The sequence below is a fragment of the Dermacentor variabilis genome, chromosome 8, assembly GCF_050947875.1.
Source record: "Dermacentor variabilis isolate Ectoservices chromosome 8, ASM5094787v1, whole genome shotgun sequence".
Classification (NCBI taxonomy): Eukaryota; Metazoa; Arthropoda; class Arachnida; order Ixodida; family Ixodidae; genus Dermacentor; species Dermacentor variabilis.
In genome coordinates this window covers 79,236,292-79,257,252 of record NC_134575.1, presented here as the reverse complement: position 1 = coordinate 79,257,252, position 20,961 = coordinate 79,236,292, and the positions used below count along the sequence as shown (strand labels likewise).

The 20,961-nt window shown below is 46.1% G+C and overlaps 1 protein-coding gene across 2 annotated transcripts in view; it reads right to left on the bottom strand.

Moving 5' to 3' along the window:
* Positions 1-464: 464 nt before the first annotated feature.
* The window catches only part of Helz (Helicase with zinc finger), a 91,421-nt gene continuing 70,924 nt past the window's right edge, over positions 465-20,961 (bottom strand). For both annotated transcript variants that reach the window (XM_075702434.1, XM_075702433.1), the window contains 3 exons: positions 19,498-19,573; positions 12,417-12,621; positions 465-8,917 (listed from right to left, as the gene is read on the bottom strand). In XM_075702434.1, coding sequence (XP_075558549.1) covers positions 7,144-8,917; positions 12,417-12,621; positions 19,498-19,573 — 2,055 coding nt within the window. In that variant the 3' untranslated portion in view covers positions 465-7,143. The remainder of the gene's footprint in view (positions 8,918-12,416; positions 12,622-19,497; positions 19,574-20,961) is intronic.

The following is a 20,961-nucleotide window of genomic DNA, read 5'->3' as shown; positions in this document are numbered from 1 at the left end:
GAGCCATCATGTCAGCGCGACACCAGAGATCCCAAAGTATTTTCTCACATTCCGGCCATTTTGGCAAAGGAAAAGCCCTTGAGACTTGCTAGGCTGAATCTCTAGTATCCTTTAGAATTCAATGAAGTCCTTCTTTACTGATACATAAGTGCAACCCATCAGACATGATAAGAATTCATAAAGCAGGGAAAGGAAGTTTAGGACAATGTCGCCACTATCATAGACATCTTTTCTTGCTCGCCCGGCCTCCGCTCGTGGTGGCCACTTTGCCATTGCAGAGGCACAACTTACAAGTACAGGGGCTCCATTCTGAACACTGCCGAATTCCGCCGTAGTAATTTGCCACCTTGCCAACTCTGACTGGACAACGGGGCAGCAATGCAGTCTCCAATTGGCTCATAATGCGAACATGGCTGAAACTGACAGTGCCCAGAACTGCACCCCAACTTAGCTTAATGTTCCCCTTTCATGCCTGTTTATGGCGACACTCAGCTGACCACAGAGGCTAGCTGCATGGTGCATCTTGCTAATGAATTGTTGGCAGGGAGACAGGAGTGACAGATTTGGCATAGGCAGCGTCAACGCTTCTGGAGGCCGATTTCTTTGCATCGCATAAAACTGTTAGAGGAGGCACCATCAAATTTGTAGCTGAGGTTATGTCATCGCCATGGCCAGTATAATTCAGCACTTACGTTTGCTCAATTTCATTCCTTTGTTATCCATTACAGATGACCAGTCGAGCGCCACTTGAACAACCAAAATGCAGAAATGAAAAGAATTGGAACAGAATCATTGCATAATCATGGCAAAGAAATTATGCAGTCAAGCAATGCATGTCATACGGCACCTCAATCTCTGCCTACGCTGCCCAATCACCTTCCTGTTCTCCCGACATCCTTAACAAAATAATTAACAAGCTGTTGTGTCTGTTGATCTTTCCCAAGCATGGATACCATACGAGCCAGTTCGTCACATAGGCAAAAAAAAAAAAGTGTTGAAACGTACATGCCAACTTATTCCAACCATAGCTGCCATTCGCTCAGCCAAGAACTACCACTAACCACAACCTCTGAAGCAGGGTAGTGAAGCCCAGTGCAAAATCAGGCTTGTGATTCACTATCGCATCTTGACAGGCAAGAAACAAATGTATTACATCACAGTCAAATTTTCTTTCTTTTCAGTGAAAGGTTTCTTTTTTTGCCATTACACTGAGCACAGCAATACCAGTGTTTGAGAAAGATCGTATCAAAGTTCTGAAATTCTATAAATGAGTGCGACAGCAATCTGAAAGATAAGCATGCGTAAGTGAGATCAGCATGTACGTGGGACTCAAGAAAAGAAGGATTCAACACATGTTGGGCTGTGTACAACAAACGACGACAGCATGGTCCAACTACGTTCTCTTCTACAGGAACAACTGTATATGCGGAGCTGAAAATCAACAATCTGCGCAGACCACACTGTACTTCAAATGATTCCGAATATAGCATCGATAAAGACAGAAGGCCCACCCGTGTGCACTATAATTGCGCATCGCAAAAATGCCTTTGCTCCATATTCAATCCTTTGCCAGCTATCATGCCACAGTCACCATTGTCACTGTCCACAGCTGTCACGCTAGTCAACGTCGTCTCCATGTCTAGCTGTTGAGCTAGATGTCACTGTTCTGGATGGCACTAAGGCTTCTTCCAATGTGGAGAGGCAGAATAGAGGAGTTGCCTTCAGGCCAAAATCTGCCATTTCTTAAGTGAATCAATGAATGAATGAACAAGATCAGCCTGTTCAGCGAAGAGTCCCACCATGGTTATGTCTACACATGCACAGGTTGCCTGCAGGTGGCAGCACGTCACTGCCCTGTTAGAATGTCTTAGCAGGGCAGAAGGCACAACCAGCACGAGTATAATTTAACCATTCCATTCCTTTCTTATCCTAGTCAATCCTGGCTAGAAATCCTAGTAGCCAATCCTATTGATTACATAGGCCTACCACCACTCGGAGCACTGGCAAAGGTCGTGAAGGAAACAAAACGGAATAGAATTGCTACTTTATTCCAGAGATACTACCTTACACTAGCATCTGTAATGTGTGCTTATGCAAGCCCTTGTGCATACATAGGTACCACATAGACGCATGTTAAAAGCCACACCCTAACTTTGCAGCCCAAAATTTGGGAAAAAAAAAAAGAAATTCAATGGAGAAGCAACAGCGTTTAGTGCCCCGATGCGACATGCGCGCATTGGCGAATTTTAGCTCATTGTGTACTTCCGCATGCCGCCACTAGATAGAGCTGTGCGTTGACCTCTAGTGCAATGGTACATCTGGGGACTTGAGGTGTGCACAAGTCGAGACTGCACCAGCACTATTTTGACAAAAAAGGCTTGGTTCCCGTGCAGGGGCCGCACCTCACCAAAATTGTGGGAAAAAAGCGTGGCCCTCACATGAGTCTATACAGTAGTCCCATGCAGTTATGCATTGTAGAAGTGGATAGCACGTCACACATTGCTCAAACAGTTTTCAGCCCACGAACATTGCCGAGTCACAGCAATAATTTTTACTTTCAAAGTCCTCAAACCTCCTTACTCACATTACAATGTATTTGTGCAATTTTTATCGCTGCATCAGCATATGTTGTTCAATTTTAATGACTATAGTCTCGCTTGTCATTAACATTAAAGGGCTCTGCAAAATGCAATTTTGTCAGCTACAATACTACGAACAATAAAGTGTCTGCGAAATAGGCAACGCTTTCCCTGTGCCCCAATGAACAGCAGCAGGGGGAATGAGACTCCTTCATCCCTTCAGCAGAAGTGGTGGAATTAGAAAAGTCGCTGGGGACTAGCTACTTAACAAATGGCATCCCCTGGATACGCAAATGTTTTGCTGCTGAACTTAAGACTCCACTTTGGATGACACTTAGTGTGCAAGGCTATTGTCACATCAAATCTTGCAAGTCGTACTTTCTCAAGCATGCAAAGACAGAAAAACGATTCATTTCAGTAATAGTCACGAGCGAGTCATCAAGAATGACGTCGAAACACCATGAAGCACCTGTTCGAGACTGAATGCATTTGACTGCCTCAAGTGAGCCACAATGTCAAAAACTTTGCTTAAAGGGCTCCTCACCAGCCCTTTTGAGCTCACAAGTATTGACTGCTTCGAGTGAGCCACAATGTCAAAAACTTTGCTTAAAGGGCTCCTCACCAGGTCTGGCCCTTTTGAGCTCACAAGTACAGTGCATACAATTCACATTAATAATTGCGTCTACTAAGTATTACATACCTACACGCTGAGGAAAGAGTTCAAATTTCAAGCCAAATGCCATTTGCCCTCCCCCTCGCAGGTGCCGCACTCCCAGCTGGAGAGTCGACGTTTACCGCGGAAGTGTGCCTAAGCACATGGCAGTTTTGTGATGCCACGCATAGTGACACATGACTTCCAAGAATTGAATATTCAAGGCAACATCAGTTATTTGTTTAATCTCTTGCTTCAACAACAAAATTAATGTTTAGGGAAAGAATAAAACATATAAGCAGAATGTCTGCATGTTTTTCTTTTACTTCATAGTGTAGCAAGAGAAATGTATTTCCATTTTGTCTGCTTATTCCCATGTTGTGCTGTCGCGTGCACAAAGAACGAAACCACGTCATTTTCTGCCGTGTTCCAGTGCTGCAATCATACTCTTTCATCCTCTCACGCCTGCCTCAGTGCTTGCGATTGTGGCACTGACTTACACAGCTGATCAGGTGTTCTCGTGCAGAGTACGCAAAGTCATCTGCTGCGTGAAACGAGACAAAACAGCAGCTCATGCTCGAGACCGTCACCGGAAGTGCGCCACTCAGCAAAACATGAGAGAGAAGAAAAAAAACAAGAAGGTGGGGCTCGTGATGTACCCGTCATGTGATCCTGTGGCCCCGGCATGGGAGAATGCAGTAAAGCAATTTCGCTTGCAGAGGCTAGACGAAGCAAGCGGGGAGAGTGTGCGTGTTGACGGTGACGCTCGCCTACCGAAATCATGGGTTCGCAGGTCTTCAAATATTTCTGTCTCTGCTATTAATCAACTAATTTTGAAAAATTCCCGAGATAGAATGCCCCCTAGAGAACACGTAACAAATTCCAGAACATGCCCAAAATTTGTTATGTGGCCTGGTGAGGGGCCCTTTAAGGGAGATGCGGGGCTAAAATCTCAATTTTCGAATTTTGCTTATTTTGGATTCCTAGACTGTATAAAGCAGCTCATCAACTAGCTTGGCTGCAATCTGCGGCATAGAAAAGAAAGTGAATTCTATTCTCATGGCGGCGGCACATACTTGCCGTCGAGAGTGCCCATGAAACTTTTAGGACACGGCCGCCGAGCAGGGAAGAAACCAAACATGGAGTGAATGCCCATGTTACACAGTTTGTTTTTCGTGCACTTTAATCACTGGAGACCTTCCATAGAGAGTACAGCAGGCTGCAAAGTAAAAACTAAAAAGAAACGTAAGATTCTGGCTGCAGCGCCCTTGTCTACAAGTGCAGACGAGGGCAATGGACTGCTTAAAGCTGAAAAAAATAAAAGCGAAGACTTGCAGAAATTGCCACAGTGCACGTTCCAACTGAAGAGGTGAGTCAAACCTACGGAGCAGGGCACTTTTAAGTATTTTTGCTCTTAAAATAAAATTGCATGTTTCAAAATCTGTCATTCTCAGTTTGCACTTTCTTGGAGAACAAAACCCTTTAGGAAAACTATCGTTTCCAAACTGCTTTGCCAAAACCTGCCTTCAGAGTAGGTTCTGGGCTGAAACTTTGTCAGAAGCATGATGAGGTACTTTTTATATTTCTAACTGTTTATTAACAGACAGAGTCAATACATATTTGACATATAATGACAACAAAACAAAGTGAACTTAGTCTCAAAGTGATGACACTGTTTCTTTGTGCCTTTGTTATTTTTGAAATGATAGTTTTCCCAAAGTGACATTTGGTCCGTATGATAGACACAACTTCTTTTCTATTTGATCTGTATTAATGAAATTTATAACATGCACTTAGAACAAGATACATAAATCTTTATATAATTTTTTATAAATATCTGCGCAATGCTTCAAATGTTAATTTTCAGCCCCGCAGCCCCCCTTATGTGTGTCCCAAAATACACTTCATAAAAAGCATGCACACAAATTTCTGATGAAACAGGACATTCACATATATGCAAGAAAAAAAATGGAGGGTAGGGGGAATATTTTTGACAAAGTGAGAAACTGCCAGGCCTTCCAACAAATTGTTGACAAATGATGTAAATGTGCCAAGGTGATATCTTCCTACATGAAGATGCACTATCCATCTCTACCTCGCACGCCGTCAATCATGACATAACCTGACTTGATAATCAACGAAAATTAGGCCTGCTGTTGACGGTAACCCCCCCAGATGTACTCAACTAAGAAAGACAAAAGAAATAATCCCAGACGACCTATGCACATTGTACTTTTGCATCCAGCGTCGCGAACACGTAGAGATCCCACTATAATAATCTACATGCAACAATAGCACGAAACAATGCAAGACATTTCTGCCGTACAGCCATGCAGCATGGCGCAAGAAAAGAGAATAGGCTATCAGATGCAAGATTTACGCAGCTTACCTCAAAGACAGGGTTATAACTACCAGCCATCTTAGAATGGCGAAACCATCAAAAGATCAAACAGGCCGTGTTGACTATCATACAAACGATGGTCTTAGGAAGTTCCAAACAAACCAAAGAAAAATGATCCCACGAACAACGGTCCTGGGCAGCACTATACACTCAGTCATTGAGGATACTGCTAGTAGTCCGTAAAGTGGGCGTAAGTGAGAACAGGAAAGCCAGAGGGTCAACAACCTTGCTATCGGGAATAAACCCAACATGGACCTTGCAGCAAAAGAAAAAAAAATGTTCTACCAAAGCTCTAGTAAGACAAAAAAAAAAGTGGCAAGCCGACAGCATTTGAAATGGACAAGAGAGAGCATCCAGACGGACACTGCCGCTGCTGAAGATGGCCCTCGATATCCTCGGGCCAAGAAGATGAATTCACGTAACATGCAGGCTGGTGCATACTACCCGACTCGACCGCAACAAGGAAAACAAACAAATGAAAATTTAAAATGCACGCACATTTCACATTGAGAACCTCCAACCTCGCCCAACTGTCTAACGAGCCTTGAGAGAGGCAAAAAATTTGTACAGATGTTTACAACTTGCCTATCACAGACCACAAAGCACTGTTGGCCACTGCCATGGATAACTGCAGAAATGTTTTTCTAGAAGTGCGACAATTAATGCAGCGTGCAAGGAGGGGAACAAAAAAAAAAAACAGAAAGGAGAATGCAACGAGCGGCGCTAAGCCTCAACTTCAGAGAAACGGAAATGCTCAAAGAGATTGGCAATCGCAAGCTGTCAGCATTCCAAGCATGGACAAAATAAAACTACAATACTCTGCCATCTCCACCAGATTCTTTCACATACAGCTGCAAACACGCAAGCATGCGGGTACAATGCCCAGGCCCATGGATCCGTATGGCAACCAGGCTCTCTGCTCCCCCAATGTGAAATTCTCTCACAGATTGTGCCTCGAGCTGGTGCACATTGACAATGATGCTTAGCACACAGAGAAACACAAACAAGAAAAAATGAGCTAATGAAAGTATCCAAAATCACCACCACAGACCCATCAAAGACACATCCGAGCAATGCAGAGATTATTCAAGGTCACATTTCAACAAACCTCACTTCTGGTGCCCCATACCATACTGCATCACACAAGGACTGAAGAAGGAACTTGTACTATGCAATATTTCAAAATAAACGTGAAACGTGAACGCCCTTGGGGCCCATGTACTAAGCAGCATTGTGGGAGGAAATTCTGGATTCACCACTGTCCGAAATTTACTTTAGCCCAGGACTGCTGATGCGTCAAGAAAAAAAAAAGAAACGCATTGCAGCATCCTTGCACACAGCTAAAGATAGATTAAAATATTCATATTTACGATATTCCACAAAATTGCAACAGCTTCCTGGTCGTGAAAAATAACCCAGCGTGCTATCTTCCACGTCTGGCCAGCAGACGCACAAAGTTGTACAGTTTCCAGCCCCAGGTTACCGGGCACATGCGCAAACACCTGCAAACACTACTTGGTCTTTTTAACGTTTGCTGACATGGGTGTGACAAAGCCGTTCACGTGGCCGTTACGCAACGCATCACTGTAAGATAGCTTAGGCTTGTCGGGTGGCCTGCTTCCAATGGGACCAAACTTAGATCCCGCCGTCGCCTGCTCAGCAGCAGTGTACGTCGTCTGTCTGCCAGCCTGCGCAAATCCCGCCCTTAGAGTGTCTGTCAGCTTGGTAGAGTCCTTAGGGCGGTCTTCGTCATCACTGGTAAAAGCTTTGTACAGATCCAGACCAAAGTTGATGTCGTTGATAGTCCGATGTGAGGAAGCGGCGCAGTTACCCATCGAGCGCTGTGTCTCACTATTTCCCCAGGTCACAGGCTCCGACACAGCAGCAATGTAAGCGACTGTTGGCCTAGCCTTCTGCCTTGCCTCCTGAGACTGTGCCATACGATCTTGTCCTCCAGACCATGCAGAGTTCCTGAACACTTTGTGCTTGGTCTGCGTTCCTCCATTTTGAGTGTTCGAGCCTGATTTGCTGACCTCCGGCCATGTCTGCTGTGAGAGCTGTTGAACTTGCGAAACAGTCCTGGCAGCAGAGCTTCCCCCTGCGATCACTCCGTTGGAAAGCACTTTCAGTGGCCTTTCAGGCTGGCTGGAAGGTTGGCTGGCTGGTCGACTTGGACAATGCTGTGCTGCAAATCGAGGTGCCACCGTCTTCTTCTTGCGTGGCAACCGTGCTTCCGGACCAGTTCCATTTGTTGTCTGCTTGTTTGCACCGACGCATGTCCAACCACTGTCATCGTCGTCAAGCAGCATGTTACGGAAGCTAGTGTCCATAGAGCCGAGGTTGTCGCCTGCGGCCCCTGCAACAGCTGTGGCACCGGTGGCTCCACACACGTCATTTGTAGAGAGACTTGGGTTAGAGTTGAAGCCAAGCGGAGGTCTGCACTGCTGTTGCTGCTGAAGTTGCTGGTGCGGCTGTTCCTTTTGGACGTGGTTATGACCATAAGTGCTTGGTTGACTGTGCAAGTTCAGCTGCATGCTTGGCTGGGCGACCATCTTTGGCTCCATTTGCGGCTGTCTGGGTGGAAGCTGAGAGGGCATCTGCTGCTGAGGAAGGTGCTGAGGAAGGTGCTGAGGAAGGTGCTGTGGCAGTCTGTGAGAAGGAACCGACTGAGACCAATGTACTGGCTGCCCATGCTGCTGTGGCTGGCCACTCGGTCGAGCTTGCGCTGGAGGGAAGTGCTGGTATTGGGCGGGACGCCCTGGCGCATGTGGGAGGTATGGTGACCACATTTGCGGGTACTGCTGTTGCCGTTGCGCCTGTGCCTGCGCCTGCTGCAGCTGCTGCTGGTACATCCTGGTGGCTTGCGGCTGGTTCGAAGGGCGTGGCCCCGGTGGTAGTCCTTGCCACCAGCTGGGACTGCCTTGGCTCGAATGCAAGGAAGGAAAGAAGCCTGGCGCTCTCGGAGGTTGCACACCGAAGAGACGGCGGTCTATCGCTGGCACGTAGTAGTTCGGTGGGGCCACTGGCACGTGCCTGGGTGGGAACGCCAAGCCTGGCGGTGCCTTGAAACCGTGTGTCGGTGTCAGCTGCACTGGCGGCCGTGGATCGTCCACTGGGGGTCTGTCCAGGAAGGGGTGCTTGGGCCAAAAGCACTTGGCGTGGGGGTTCAGGCCATACTCCTTCTGCAACTCGAAGCCTTCCAGCTGGTACTTGATGTCCTCCCACTGCATGTTGAACAGGCTGCCTTGCCGAGCACAAGTCGAGACAAACTTCTCCCAGAGTGTCCTGCGAGAGAGTCAGAGGCTGGATCAATGATGACGCCGAAATATTTCATGACAATGCCCTCTTTAAAAAGGAAACAATGCCTCTGGATCATTTTCTTTCTTTTTTTACACTGCCAATCTTTCTCCATTGAAACTCGCAAATAAACATGCTGCCATAGTTTTCTTCTTCTTTAAAGCACTATACATGTTAGCACAACACAAAAATAAATACATTCTCCAGTCTGCAAAGAGTGCACATACGTCTCCTTTCTCCTTCTTTTCTTGACCATACACAATATATCTATATCCACTGTGACGTATAGCATAATTGTGGTCCTTGAGCTAAATTACTTGGAGCAGCGAACACTACTCGCACTAGAGACCTGTGGGGCCTCAAGCGCTCTAGGAACAAAGGACACAGTACACAGTAGCGCAAACAAAACAGGGCATTCATTCTATACCATCAGCCACAACGAATGGAACATGTCTATGAAATAGACTAAGGCATCGGGAAAGTTCGACTCACTGTACAAGGATATTGAGAGAATATATTCGCCCATGCCAGGACACGAACACCTACCATATTTACCTGATTGTAAGTCGACCCATATCTTAAATTTTGAAAATCTGAGGTGGGGGGGGCGGGGGTCGGCTTACAATCGAAACCAAAACATGGCACCGCCAAAAAAGCGAGACCAATGAGATATCAGGGGAGCTACAACGTAGTTACAAATTACCCGTAGTTTTCGCTATCCCGTACATTTGTTCACTTTCTGGAAGGGTTTTTCAACATTTTTCACAATTTTACAGCGCATACAACCAATGACAACACTTATGGGGGGTGTCGATAGTTGATGGAAGTGCCGCTGTTCCATTCACGGCGGCACTCCCAGAACGGCGGCGCTTGCAGGGAGTATCGATAATTCATGGAAGAGCAGGCACGGCTCACGTGTTTCTTTTTCCCTGTAATTCTTAGTTTGACGCGTTCGACTCGACTGTCGGCTACGTGCTACTTCCACGCTTCCTCAGTCGTCATGAGTGCTCCAGGCCCATTAAACATACGACGCTCGTTCACAGCAGCGTTCAAGAGCGCTGCCGTCCTTTACGCCGAAGAAACAAACCACTGCGCAGCAAGACGAAAGTTCGATGTTTCTGAACAGATGGTGCGAGAGTGGCGACTGCAGCGAAGCAAAATTTTCACCTGTGATGGCAAGCGAAGAATTTCCCCCAGGCCAAAGTCGGGATGCTTTCTGGAGCTATAGGCCAAGCTTTCGGCGTATGTCGCTGAAATGTGTGATCGGTCCCTGCCAGTGAAGTGCGACATGGTCATGAAACAAGCCCGGATTTTTGCCTTTTAACCCTTTGAGGGTCGATTTTTTTTGCCAGATGCGACCGCCCATGGTCGATTTTTTTTATTGCAGATTCAAATTCTTCTTGGGGAGTTATTTCGAAAAAAAATGACTGTGATTTTTCTAGGGTGACCGTGAAGTGAGAAAAAACTATTTTGCGTTGGTACATATGTACTCTTCGTTCATGAATAACAACAATAAAAAAGGAAATAAACTTATAGGAATTGCAAATATTATGCATTGTTATAGTTCAAGGCTTTGAAAATGCACACAGGAGAATATTTCGGAAGACTCAAATCTTCCCCGAACTCAACGACCAAACCCTGGCCGTCCAGAGTGCCCGCGATCGGGCCGTCAAGCTCGGCTTGGCGGTCCCTACGTGGGACTAGCCGGGTGGCACGGGATCTCCCCTGCGTCTTCTCTGGACCGAAATAAAGTTACTTCACTCACTCACTCACTCAAATCTTCCTGCTCTTAGACTAATATGTACAACCATAGTGTAATCGAACTGCGTAGGTGCACGCTCAAGAAAACTGTGTGGTTGAGGGCCCATCAAAAAAGCAAAACGTGTGACAAACTTCCGCTGACTTTCATCTTACTGCCAACCAGAGGCAATTAGTTTTCTCAAGTCTAAAAAAAATAATAATAAATAAAAGCAATGGAAATGCACACACGGCGGCATCCTTCCTATGTGCACCCTGGTGAGCACTAAACAAGCGAAAAACAAGCAGTTGCCCTTTGAGCAATTAGTAACGAGATAGCCATCAGTTATGCAAGCGAAAGAAGCCAAAACAACCCGCAGAACAAAACCCAAACCGCCACCCGCCTGCACGCACGCCAATGTGCGAGCGGTAGTATATAGACGCGTGGGAGCAAACTAGCGCTAAAACACCGTGCAACTAAAAATGAGAGAGCTAGGCACGCAAAAAAAATTCCTTGTATTCCCATATAGTGGCAGTACATGACAGAAAAGAAAAAAGTAGGGAAAGTAGTGCGCTTTAGACGATGCCATAAATATGCGGCATCGACCATTTTGGAGTTCGTTTGCAGCGCCTTACATTTACGTCATTGACCCCTCAAAGGGTTAAGGACCTGCTCTGCCATGAGTACAACAAGTGGCTGGCGGCAGAAGACCGCGAAATTCTGCCAACCGGACCTGTCAAAAGAGCCTCCCTGATGGCTGTGTGTGGTTCGGTGCGTTCGGCGTGGGCTGCTGTTCCATAAGATGTCGTGGTGCGGTCGTTTGCCAAATGTGAAAATTTCGCTAGACGAAACGCTGTGGGACCGTAGCAACGATGACGATGGCAGCATTAGTGAAAATGAGTAGCCCAGTGACCATGTCAGCTACTAATAAATTTTTCGTTATCGAATGCGCCCTCGGGTACGCGCTTTTTTTTTTTTTTTCCTGTCACGCGATATGGGGGGGGTGGGGCGTCGACTTACAATCGTGTAAATGCGGCAGTATTTGTAATGTAAACCTCTCTCAAGTTTTTTATTCAAAATCCCTAAAAGTTTTTTTTTTTTTTTAAGCTGAGCAACACGCTGAAATCAGTGCGATGCATTTCAAGCAATATATTCCCTAAGAAACTGTTCAAAAGGGGCCTCGTGTGAATGCATACATAAGTGCAATGTTTCCTTTCTCCATTCCCAAATAACTCCTCAGTTCCTCCCAGCTGGTGTGGCAAATGACAGCAATGCCTTGCCTGTCACTCCTTTCATTTAGTGGTGCACTTACGTAACCCTTAAATGCTGCCCAAGACTGACAAAGGAGCAATGACAGGATGAGCGTGGCTCATTTACAACCAACACTTCACATATTTCCTCAAAAAAATTGGAAAGGGTGCGCATACAGGTGCGCACAACGGCTAGTGTCCACGGGCCATTGTACCTCATGGAAGGCCATTGCCAACGCTGCACTAGGCCTAAAAAAAGAGACTGCAGATTTCAAAAGCCACAAAAGAGAGCAGGGTAGCTGCAGCCGCATATAATGAGGCTGCAGCTACCCTGCTCAATGCAGCAGAATAATATTTGGCTTACATGCTCATGGCAGCATTGTCTAAACATTGGAAATGCTTTGTTACAGTGTTCACAAAGTGTTGCAGTGCCCCTTTAAAGAGTCCCCACATGTCTTTCTCCCACAATGATCACAAAAAAGCAAGTATGATCACCTACCGACAGTCACCAATGGAGCACAGTGAGACGGGGTCCCCGACGACAACAACCAGTGACTGTGCTCTTGTCAGAGCCGTGTTGAGCAGCTTGGCATCCGAGAGGAATCCGAAGTTGAGGGCAGTCTTAAAGGGCGTCGTCTGCTCCAGGTGCACGCAGGTGGCACGCGTACGAACCGTGCTCAGAACCACAGCGCGGAACTCCTTGCCTGCAGGGTGAGGCACCAGTCAGCAATGTGTCTCAACTGTTCGCTTACACCCTAGGTGCGCACACCTGGGATAGCATGCACTGTTATACGATCGGCCAGCAGGGGTAGTGACCATCTAGCCTCTTCTGCACCACTGCGACGAATCGCTTCGTGAAGCTAACAATGCGTCCGCTTCGGACAGACCTACGAGGGACAGCAGGGAGAGACATGTTTGGCAGATCGAGTGTTGTTTGTTGGTTCACTGTCGCCGTCACCAACGATGGGAGCAAGAGAAGGGTGTTCTGTGGTGTTTCCTCATGGACTCCGGAAACTGCCACGGTCGTTTTACAGACGCTCCAGCTAATTGCTGGGTCATCCCAAGAACCAAGACGCGCCAGTTTAAGTCAAGCGTAACAATCCCTGTCTACGAAGCTCCCCTCCTTTCTGTGTGTTCAGTGAACAAAGATACGGGGGTGACTAAGTGAGCCCTTGCCCTCAAACGCGGATCCTTTGACAGCTTTGGATGCTACTATTGGACGAACGTGGGACGGCAGATTTCCCTGGCCTAGGGATCTAGGGAGGACAGAAGGGTTTTAAGCGGACTTTTTTGGCTACTCAGTGTGCTTCAATTCAGTCATGCTGGACTGTTGAGATGTAACGTTCTCCACTCCTAATGTAGATATAAACCCAGTACTCCCCGTTTTCATGTTCCTCTCTTCAACAACGTCCTTAGTGTGGATAAGTCAGAGAACGGCATGGGCCAGCTACCCCTTTTGACATGCCCAAACCCCAACTCTTACAGCACTTATTTTTACATCCTAGAGAAGCATACGGTGAAAAGGACAGAGCACTTATGGGAAGAACGGCAAGGGCATGAGAGAAACCGCCCGCTCGCCTCAGAGCTCAGAGTGGTTTAGGGAACTTTACATATTGTTACGAGAAAATTTCCATTTAGATCTATTTACAAGTTGTAAGCAGAAATAGAAACCAAGAAGGCATTGAAGCTCATGTGACTTCTCCCCACCTTACCTCACCTGAACACAACATCAAAACATCTTTGTTGTCTTCAGCACCGTGACCATATTCTTGTGGCAGAACACTTGCTGTGCTACAACTGCTAGTATATACCATATTTACTCGCATAATGATCGCACTCGCGTAATGATCGCACCCCTGAATTTTGTCATCAAAATTCGTTTTTTTTTTTATTTCCCGTGTAATGATCGCACGCCGAACTTGCCACAGCGATATGTTGTGTGCCAAGTCTAGCTAATAATGATCGCGCTATTTGTCGAATGCTATGTGAACCAAGCGGTCTGCATGCACCAAACATTCCTAAGCAGATGCCCCATTTCATTCCTTTCATCACTTTTCGCACTTCCACGACAAAACTAAAAAGCTACAATGAAACTTGCCTTTATTATGTGTAGGCTTTATAATGGTTGTGGTCCACAACAACAACAAAAAAGGCGCCTTTCGATTCTTCTCGTCAGCACTCGTGGGCACGCAACAAATTGCGAGCGGCAACGATAGTAGCCATGTTTACACTGATACGTTAGAAGTGTACCCTATTTATACGCCGACGCTTGTAACACAGCTAAGGTATTCGCCCACCCTTAGCGGAAATGTGCCATATTAGGATAGTAGTGAAGACAAATGCCACAGTTTCTGCAGCATGCCCTCCATGTGTTGCTATGTCACAGGCAGCTAAGCGCGCCCATCTGTTTCTGTCCCCTCAAAGTGCACATGGCTAAGTTAATGCCGCAAACTTGCCGATACAAACAATATTATTCATTACTGATATGGAAGAAACTGTTTCAATGCACGCAATGTACTCACAAGAACAAAAAAAAATTGCTTTCGGTGGGTTCGGCTTGCTCCGCCGGCCGCCATTTTTGTTTTGGTGTCCTGCACTACATACAGCGGCAGCCGCCTATTTGTTGACCTGTTGTCATCCCGCATTAATTTTCTTTTTTCTTGCAGGAAATTTACCCCCGCGTAATGATCGCACCCCTAAATTTGCGTCAACTTTTTTTTAAAAAGAAAGTGCGATCATTATGCTGGTAAATACAGTAACTAAAGTTTCCAATGGAGTCTGGCAAGGGCCCTTTAATTTCTGCTTGATCATTTGACTCTCCTAGTGCTGTGCCTCTGTGGTCTGCATATTGCAAATAGCAGCAGTTATAACACCCTTGCAAAATTCAGCACCTGGCATGCAAAACTGGCCAAATACTTCACACAATCGATATTTTTCACTCTCCACTCACCTAACGCCTCCCAAAAAATATTCCCAAGAACGGGACCTCCTATCCAAGAAACTGAAACTGCTTTGTTCACAATATTTGTAAAATCTAATGCTTTCTTTTAGTGAGAACCTTTAGGTATAAAGTGCAAAACAATTCTTGCTGCGTCGTCCAGTCCACAACAATGAATGTGACGAGCCGAGGCAGTCGGGCAAACAGTGTGGCTAGCGCTCCCCCGTGGCAGGAAATGGAAGGTCGATGCTCCACAAGCCGTAGCTTTCAAACTGCAAGTAGTCTAAAAACGTTGATGCAAACAACCGCACCCAGTTAACTCTTTCCGTACCATGCCCATTGGGCATCATTAGGCCACTATCAATAGTTTGAAATGTCACTTTCAATACCTTCAATGCCACTCATAGACACACTGCACTACCAGACGTGAAGGAGGAGAACAATATTTTGTTTTCTAAGCAATTCAATTTCTTGCTGCCAGGTGGTACTTTTTAAACGGGAGCTGAAGTTTCACGAACGTCAAAGCATAAATAAAAAATGGCCACCTCTGGGAGCAGCACACGCTCTTCGAAAGATCGCATGGATCGAGCAGCAGCAAGTCTGAGGATGCTGCCTTTTCGTCGGACTTTGACTCTGAGAGCGACGACAACACAAACCAGCTCGGAACATTGGCAGCCACAGCCCAGCATGCCCAACTGTAGTGCTTGCACTTAAATATTATTAGTGGAATACCTGTTCAATGAAAAATTATGATTTTTTCAGACATAGTGCTCATTAGATGGCAATACATTTTGTATATCTCATAACTTTCGTTATATACTTTTCTTAACAGATACAAGTGTGTCTTACAAGCTTTGTTGAATTTTATCCCAGAAGCATGATTCTGGCAATCTATATCTTTTTTATGACATACATCTTGTTAATAAAACTTTATGCATGAAAAGTGCATTCGTTCTGCTTTCTGTTTATGCATTACGTAAAATATTGAGTACAGTAGTTCATACAGAAAAAAAAATCTGCAGTTACCTACAAAAAATACCCATTTTCTCCACAGTAGGGAAAGAGTTAAGGTCGAAGCCGGGCAGCACACTGTGCATGGACTTCCCCCGAGATGCAACCGCTTACGCTAAATGTAGCCTCAAGGCATTGCAACAGGCATGGCAGAAAAGTTGCATGTAACACCAAATTCACGTGCAACCCTCGTAGCCTTCCGTGACCTCCGTACCCCCCCCCCCCCCCCTAAATGTGGCCCACTGCCTTCCCCTCCTCATTCGCTCTCCAGTCTACAAGCCGTTTGGACACCTGTCACCCCTCTTGCACACCTTCATGTCAACTCCTCGCCCCCTCGCTGCCAGTTTTGACGTCACTGCTCCTCCAAAGCTGCCCTCTTCCGGCCTGCCCTTATAAAAACCATCTTCCACTAACAGGTGCCCTTTCGCTGTTCTTGCTTCTTGGTCCTTACAATTCTGATCGCCTTTCTTCCGCTACACGTGAAGCCGATGCCAAGCCCGCCATTGCAACCGTAGCCATCACAAGCATGCACTGACAAGGAAAGCGAGATACCCTGATGACATTTTGAAGCTGCTGCCTTCTGCATCGCCCGCCATGTTCAGTCACTTTGGCGTCAACGGAGAATGTGCGTTTGGAACCATGCTGCAGGCCAAGTGATTGTGTGTTATTCGGAGTGCTCCGTTAGGCATGCCTCACGTGTGCTTTTGTGGTCTACAGTGATAGATGACTCCGTCAGTCTCCAGGAGAAAGTGTCTGACTTTGGAGCAGAAAGCAGAAAGGTCGGCGACTGCTTTGCGTACACCGGCTTTTCCCACACCGTCATCAGCGACCCTGACACTGACCAGCCTGTCGATGACCGGACTTGCACCGATCTGTACGAGGCTGTTCATAAAATTGCTTGCCAAGCGGTAGATGGTGGCGTCGAGACATTTGCATTGGCTGATGCTGCTGCTCTCGTGGTCGCCCCAGCGACAGATGCGGGGATACTAATTGACACTGTTGGTGGCCCCGATGATGACGAAGAGCCGCTGCACGAAGAGCCATGTGAAGTGCCAATTATGGTGTAGATTCGGAAGTACCTATGCCTGCTGTGAAATAAGGTTGAATACACGGGCGGTGACAATGGCCTCATGCAATGCTTCGTCAAATTAGAGCAGGGGTTGTTCTCTCCCGGTAAGTACTTGAAACAGCCAAAGCTCACTGCCTTTGTTGCACCTGAATAAAGTTCTGCTTCGCTGAATACACTGTATTTTGACTTGCTCGCAGTTGTGGCACAGTTAAAGCTCGACTGTTTTAGATTTTATCGAGTGGTTGCTTATATCGAATTACCAATTATAGCAAATTTTATCGCCATCCCGCTGGCTTCGTTATAACGAGGAATTACTGTACACTATTTAATTAGAGCAGTCTAGAGCATTCTAATTTTAATACAGGGCATTACTGTAATTAAATGGGGTAATAAGTCGCAAAACATTGCAATCTGCAGAACTGAAGAGGTGTTGAAGGGCAGCTTAAAGGCATTTTTATGCTATTTTTGCTGGTGAAGTGGCTGAAGGTGTTTTCCAACAGAAGTTGTAAGGAAGCTAGGGTTGATGAAGGCCACAGTGGTTCATTCAGACAATTCTAGGTAATGTGACAGCACCAACTAGCTGAAACCAAGATTCTGCATGCAACTGACTTCCCTTCGACGCTCACTACAGCCACCGAGAGATCACATTGAGTGGGCGGGTGTCAGCTCGCTGAATAAGCTAAGGGGGGCAACACTCCTCCTCCCTTGGCCTCTCCTTTTCAGAGTCCCCTCGCTGCATGTGCCTTCTCTCGATGCTTGCTCTCTCTCAGTCTTCACTTTCTGATTGTGGTGATCACTGTCCAGTAATGTGACTGACACAATATCAGAATTCGTGACCACTGCTATTGTAGGGCAGCACATCACAACCAAGAGCAACTGCCATGGCACCGTCGCAAGTCAAAACAGAAAAACAATAAGTGTTTTCCCGGAAACGGTGCCATGACAACCACGTGGCTCTGCCCCACTAACAAGGAGGTGCGGATAAACCCTACTCTTGACCAGCCCTCGCTTGCGCTCGCCAGTTCTGGCGGTAAGAATGTCACTGCCTATAGTTGTAAACAGAGGGCTCAACTCTTTCCCTACCGTGCGGAAAATAGGTGTCTTTTATAGGGTATGCCACATTTTTTTTTTTTTTTTCTGAAGGAACTACTGCACTCAATATTTTATGTAATACATAGAAAAGAAGCATAATGAATGCACTTTTCCTGCATAAAAGTTTTATTAAAGAGATATACGTCATGAAAGAGACATAAGTTGCCAGAATCAAGATTGTGGGATAAAATTGAACGAAGTTTGTAAAGACGCACTTTTATCTACTAAGAAAGAAATGTAACAAAAATTATGAGATATACAAAATGTATTGCTGTCTAATATGCAATATCTCAAAAAAAAATTTTTTTAATTTATTAAACAGATATTCCACAAAAAAAAAGTGCGAGCACTACAGTTTGGTGTGCCGAACTGCAGCCACCAATGTTCTGGGCTGGCTTGCGTCGTCGTCACCCTCAGAGTCAAAGTCTTACAAAAACGCAGCATCTTCAGACTCACTGCTGCTCGATCCACCGATAAAATCAGCTGCAGGCGCAACAGAATGGCAAGATCTGCAATCTTTCAAAGAGTGCGTACCGCTCCAGGAGGTGGCCATTTTTGCTTTCGACTTTGACGATCCCAAAGCTTCAGAGTGCATTCAAAAATTATTGCCTGGCGGGGAAAAGCGAACTGCTTAGAAAATATAGTTCTCTTCCTTCACATCCTGTGGGTCAGAGTGGCCGTAAGCGGCGTGGAAGATCTCGAAAGCAGTGTTTCAAACTATCGTTAGTGGGCTAACGATGCCCAATGAGTGCGGTACAGAAAGAGTTAACTGCGTGCGGCTGTTTGCATCAACATTTTTAGACTACTTTCAATTTGAAAGCTATGGCTTGTGGAGCATCAACCTTCCATTTCCTCTGTAGGGTAGCGCTAGCCACACTGTTTGCTCGACTGCCCTGGCTCGTCACATTCGTCGTCGCGGACTGGTCGACGTAGCAAGAGTGGTTTTGCACTTTATGCCTAAAGTATCCCACCAAAAGAAGGCATTCGATTTTACAGGTATTAAAAACTAAGCTGTTCCAGTTTCTTGGACAGGAGGTCCCATTCTTGGGAATATTTTTTGGGAGGTGTTAGATGAGTGGAAAGTGAAAAATATTGGCTGCGTGAAGTATTTGGCTACTTTTGCATGCCAGGTGCTGAATTTTGCAAGGCTGGTATAACTGCTGCTATTTGCAATAGGCAGCCCACACAGGCACACTGCTGGGAGAGTCAACTGATCAAGTAGAAGTTATCAAACTCAAAATGGGCCAAAATTTAATTTTCATGCGTTTCAGGATTGCATGGTTAAATAAGTAGTTACCAAGACCGATCTCAATGCTTCTTCCCGCATTTACCCCTGCAAGGCTTGCCAGAAAGGCCGCGAGAAACAAACTTGAGAGACAGAAAGGCTTTTTTTTTAACAAGATCACTCCGTGGCAAAACACAACTCCTCAAGGTGCTGCTTCAACTAAGGTGAGATCAATGCATGCATACCTTGAACGTTGGCAACGCTCTCGACTCGGACTTGGGACAGCTTGTATTTCCGTAGCTCCATACGAATGCACTGTACCTGCAACGACAGAAGGGGGCCCCTCCATTTCTCATCCTTCTGGCCACAACCTGTAGCTCAGCAAACAACCAACTGCCCTGTTTCACACATTACTTCTGATACCCACAATATTGTCATAGGAAAATAAGCAGCAGGAGTGCATTCGCACACATAGCGCATGCAAGGCATAAGTGGCCCAGTGGCACACAATATGGTGGACACCAACAAAGCAAGCATGTGCCACTTCGTAATAATTTCGTTCGCATCCTCATTCCTGCAACAGATTAACAGTCATGAGACAATATCTTTCCACAGCACAATACTGTCTGGCTTTCGACATGTCAACCGGGTACTATGCACCACTATAATTATACAGAAAAGGCCAAAATTACTGGTCATACAGTTGAACCACAATATAAGAAGTCTGTGAAAACAGCAATTTGCTTTGCCAATTGAATTTTCATTGCATTGAAATTAGACCTTTTATGCAAATAAATACAGTAGCCGTAGATTTTTCTTACTTGGGAGGGGCCACAGATTTTTCTAAATTATTGGGCAATCTGGAAAGAAAAGCTCGCCTCCATTGCGTCTTGTGGAAAGTGGACGTACGGCGAAGCTGGTATGGACGTTACACAAGCACCACCGCCTCAAGTGATGTACGTCACACGCGCATGCACGTGTGCGGAAGTGCAGCACACATCCTCATTCTTCTAGGCCTCCCGCCAAGTGCAAGTGCCTTATTGAAATAAATTAATGTTTAAAAGTAAATTGCATCAGAAATTGCGTAAAGTACGACTTACACACAAGCTGCAGACATGATAGCCTCAGGATGTTATTCGAATATACGAGAACACAAATCTGTTACACTGAAACTGAAAGACTCTTTCGACGGCTCTTTTCCAGCCGTCGTTGGAGGTCTGAGTCCCCGCAGCCACTAGGGGGCGGTACCTTTGGCGCAGCACACATCCTCATTATTGTAGGCCCTCTGCCTAGCGCAAGTGCGTCATTGAATGAACTGAATTTCTCAAAAGTAAGACGTGTCAGAAAATTCGTAAAGTATGACTTAACACACAACCTACAGACACAATACCATTGGGTTGTAATCCGAATACAGTTGAACCTCGCACTAATGGAAATGGCGGGGAACATGAAAATTCGCTTTCACGGGAATTTTGTAGCTGCGAAATGAGACAGCACTGACAGGTAGTGCGTCGCAGTACAAAACTTTCCCGCCACTGTTCAGTTAGCCTACTTTGGCAAGCTTGTGAGGATATAGCACCGCATTGCCGACATTACAAAGTGCGCCGCATGCGTCGATCAGCAATGGCAGCGCTGCCATGGAGCAGTACTCTCGGTCAACTGCTTTTGGAGATGCGATCCCTTTTGCGACATTTTGCATAACTCTGCAC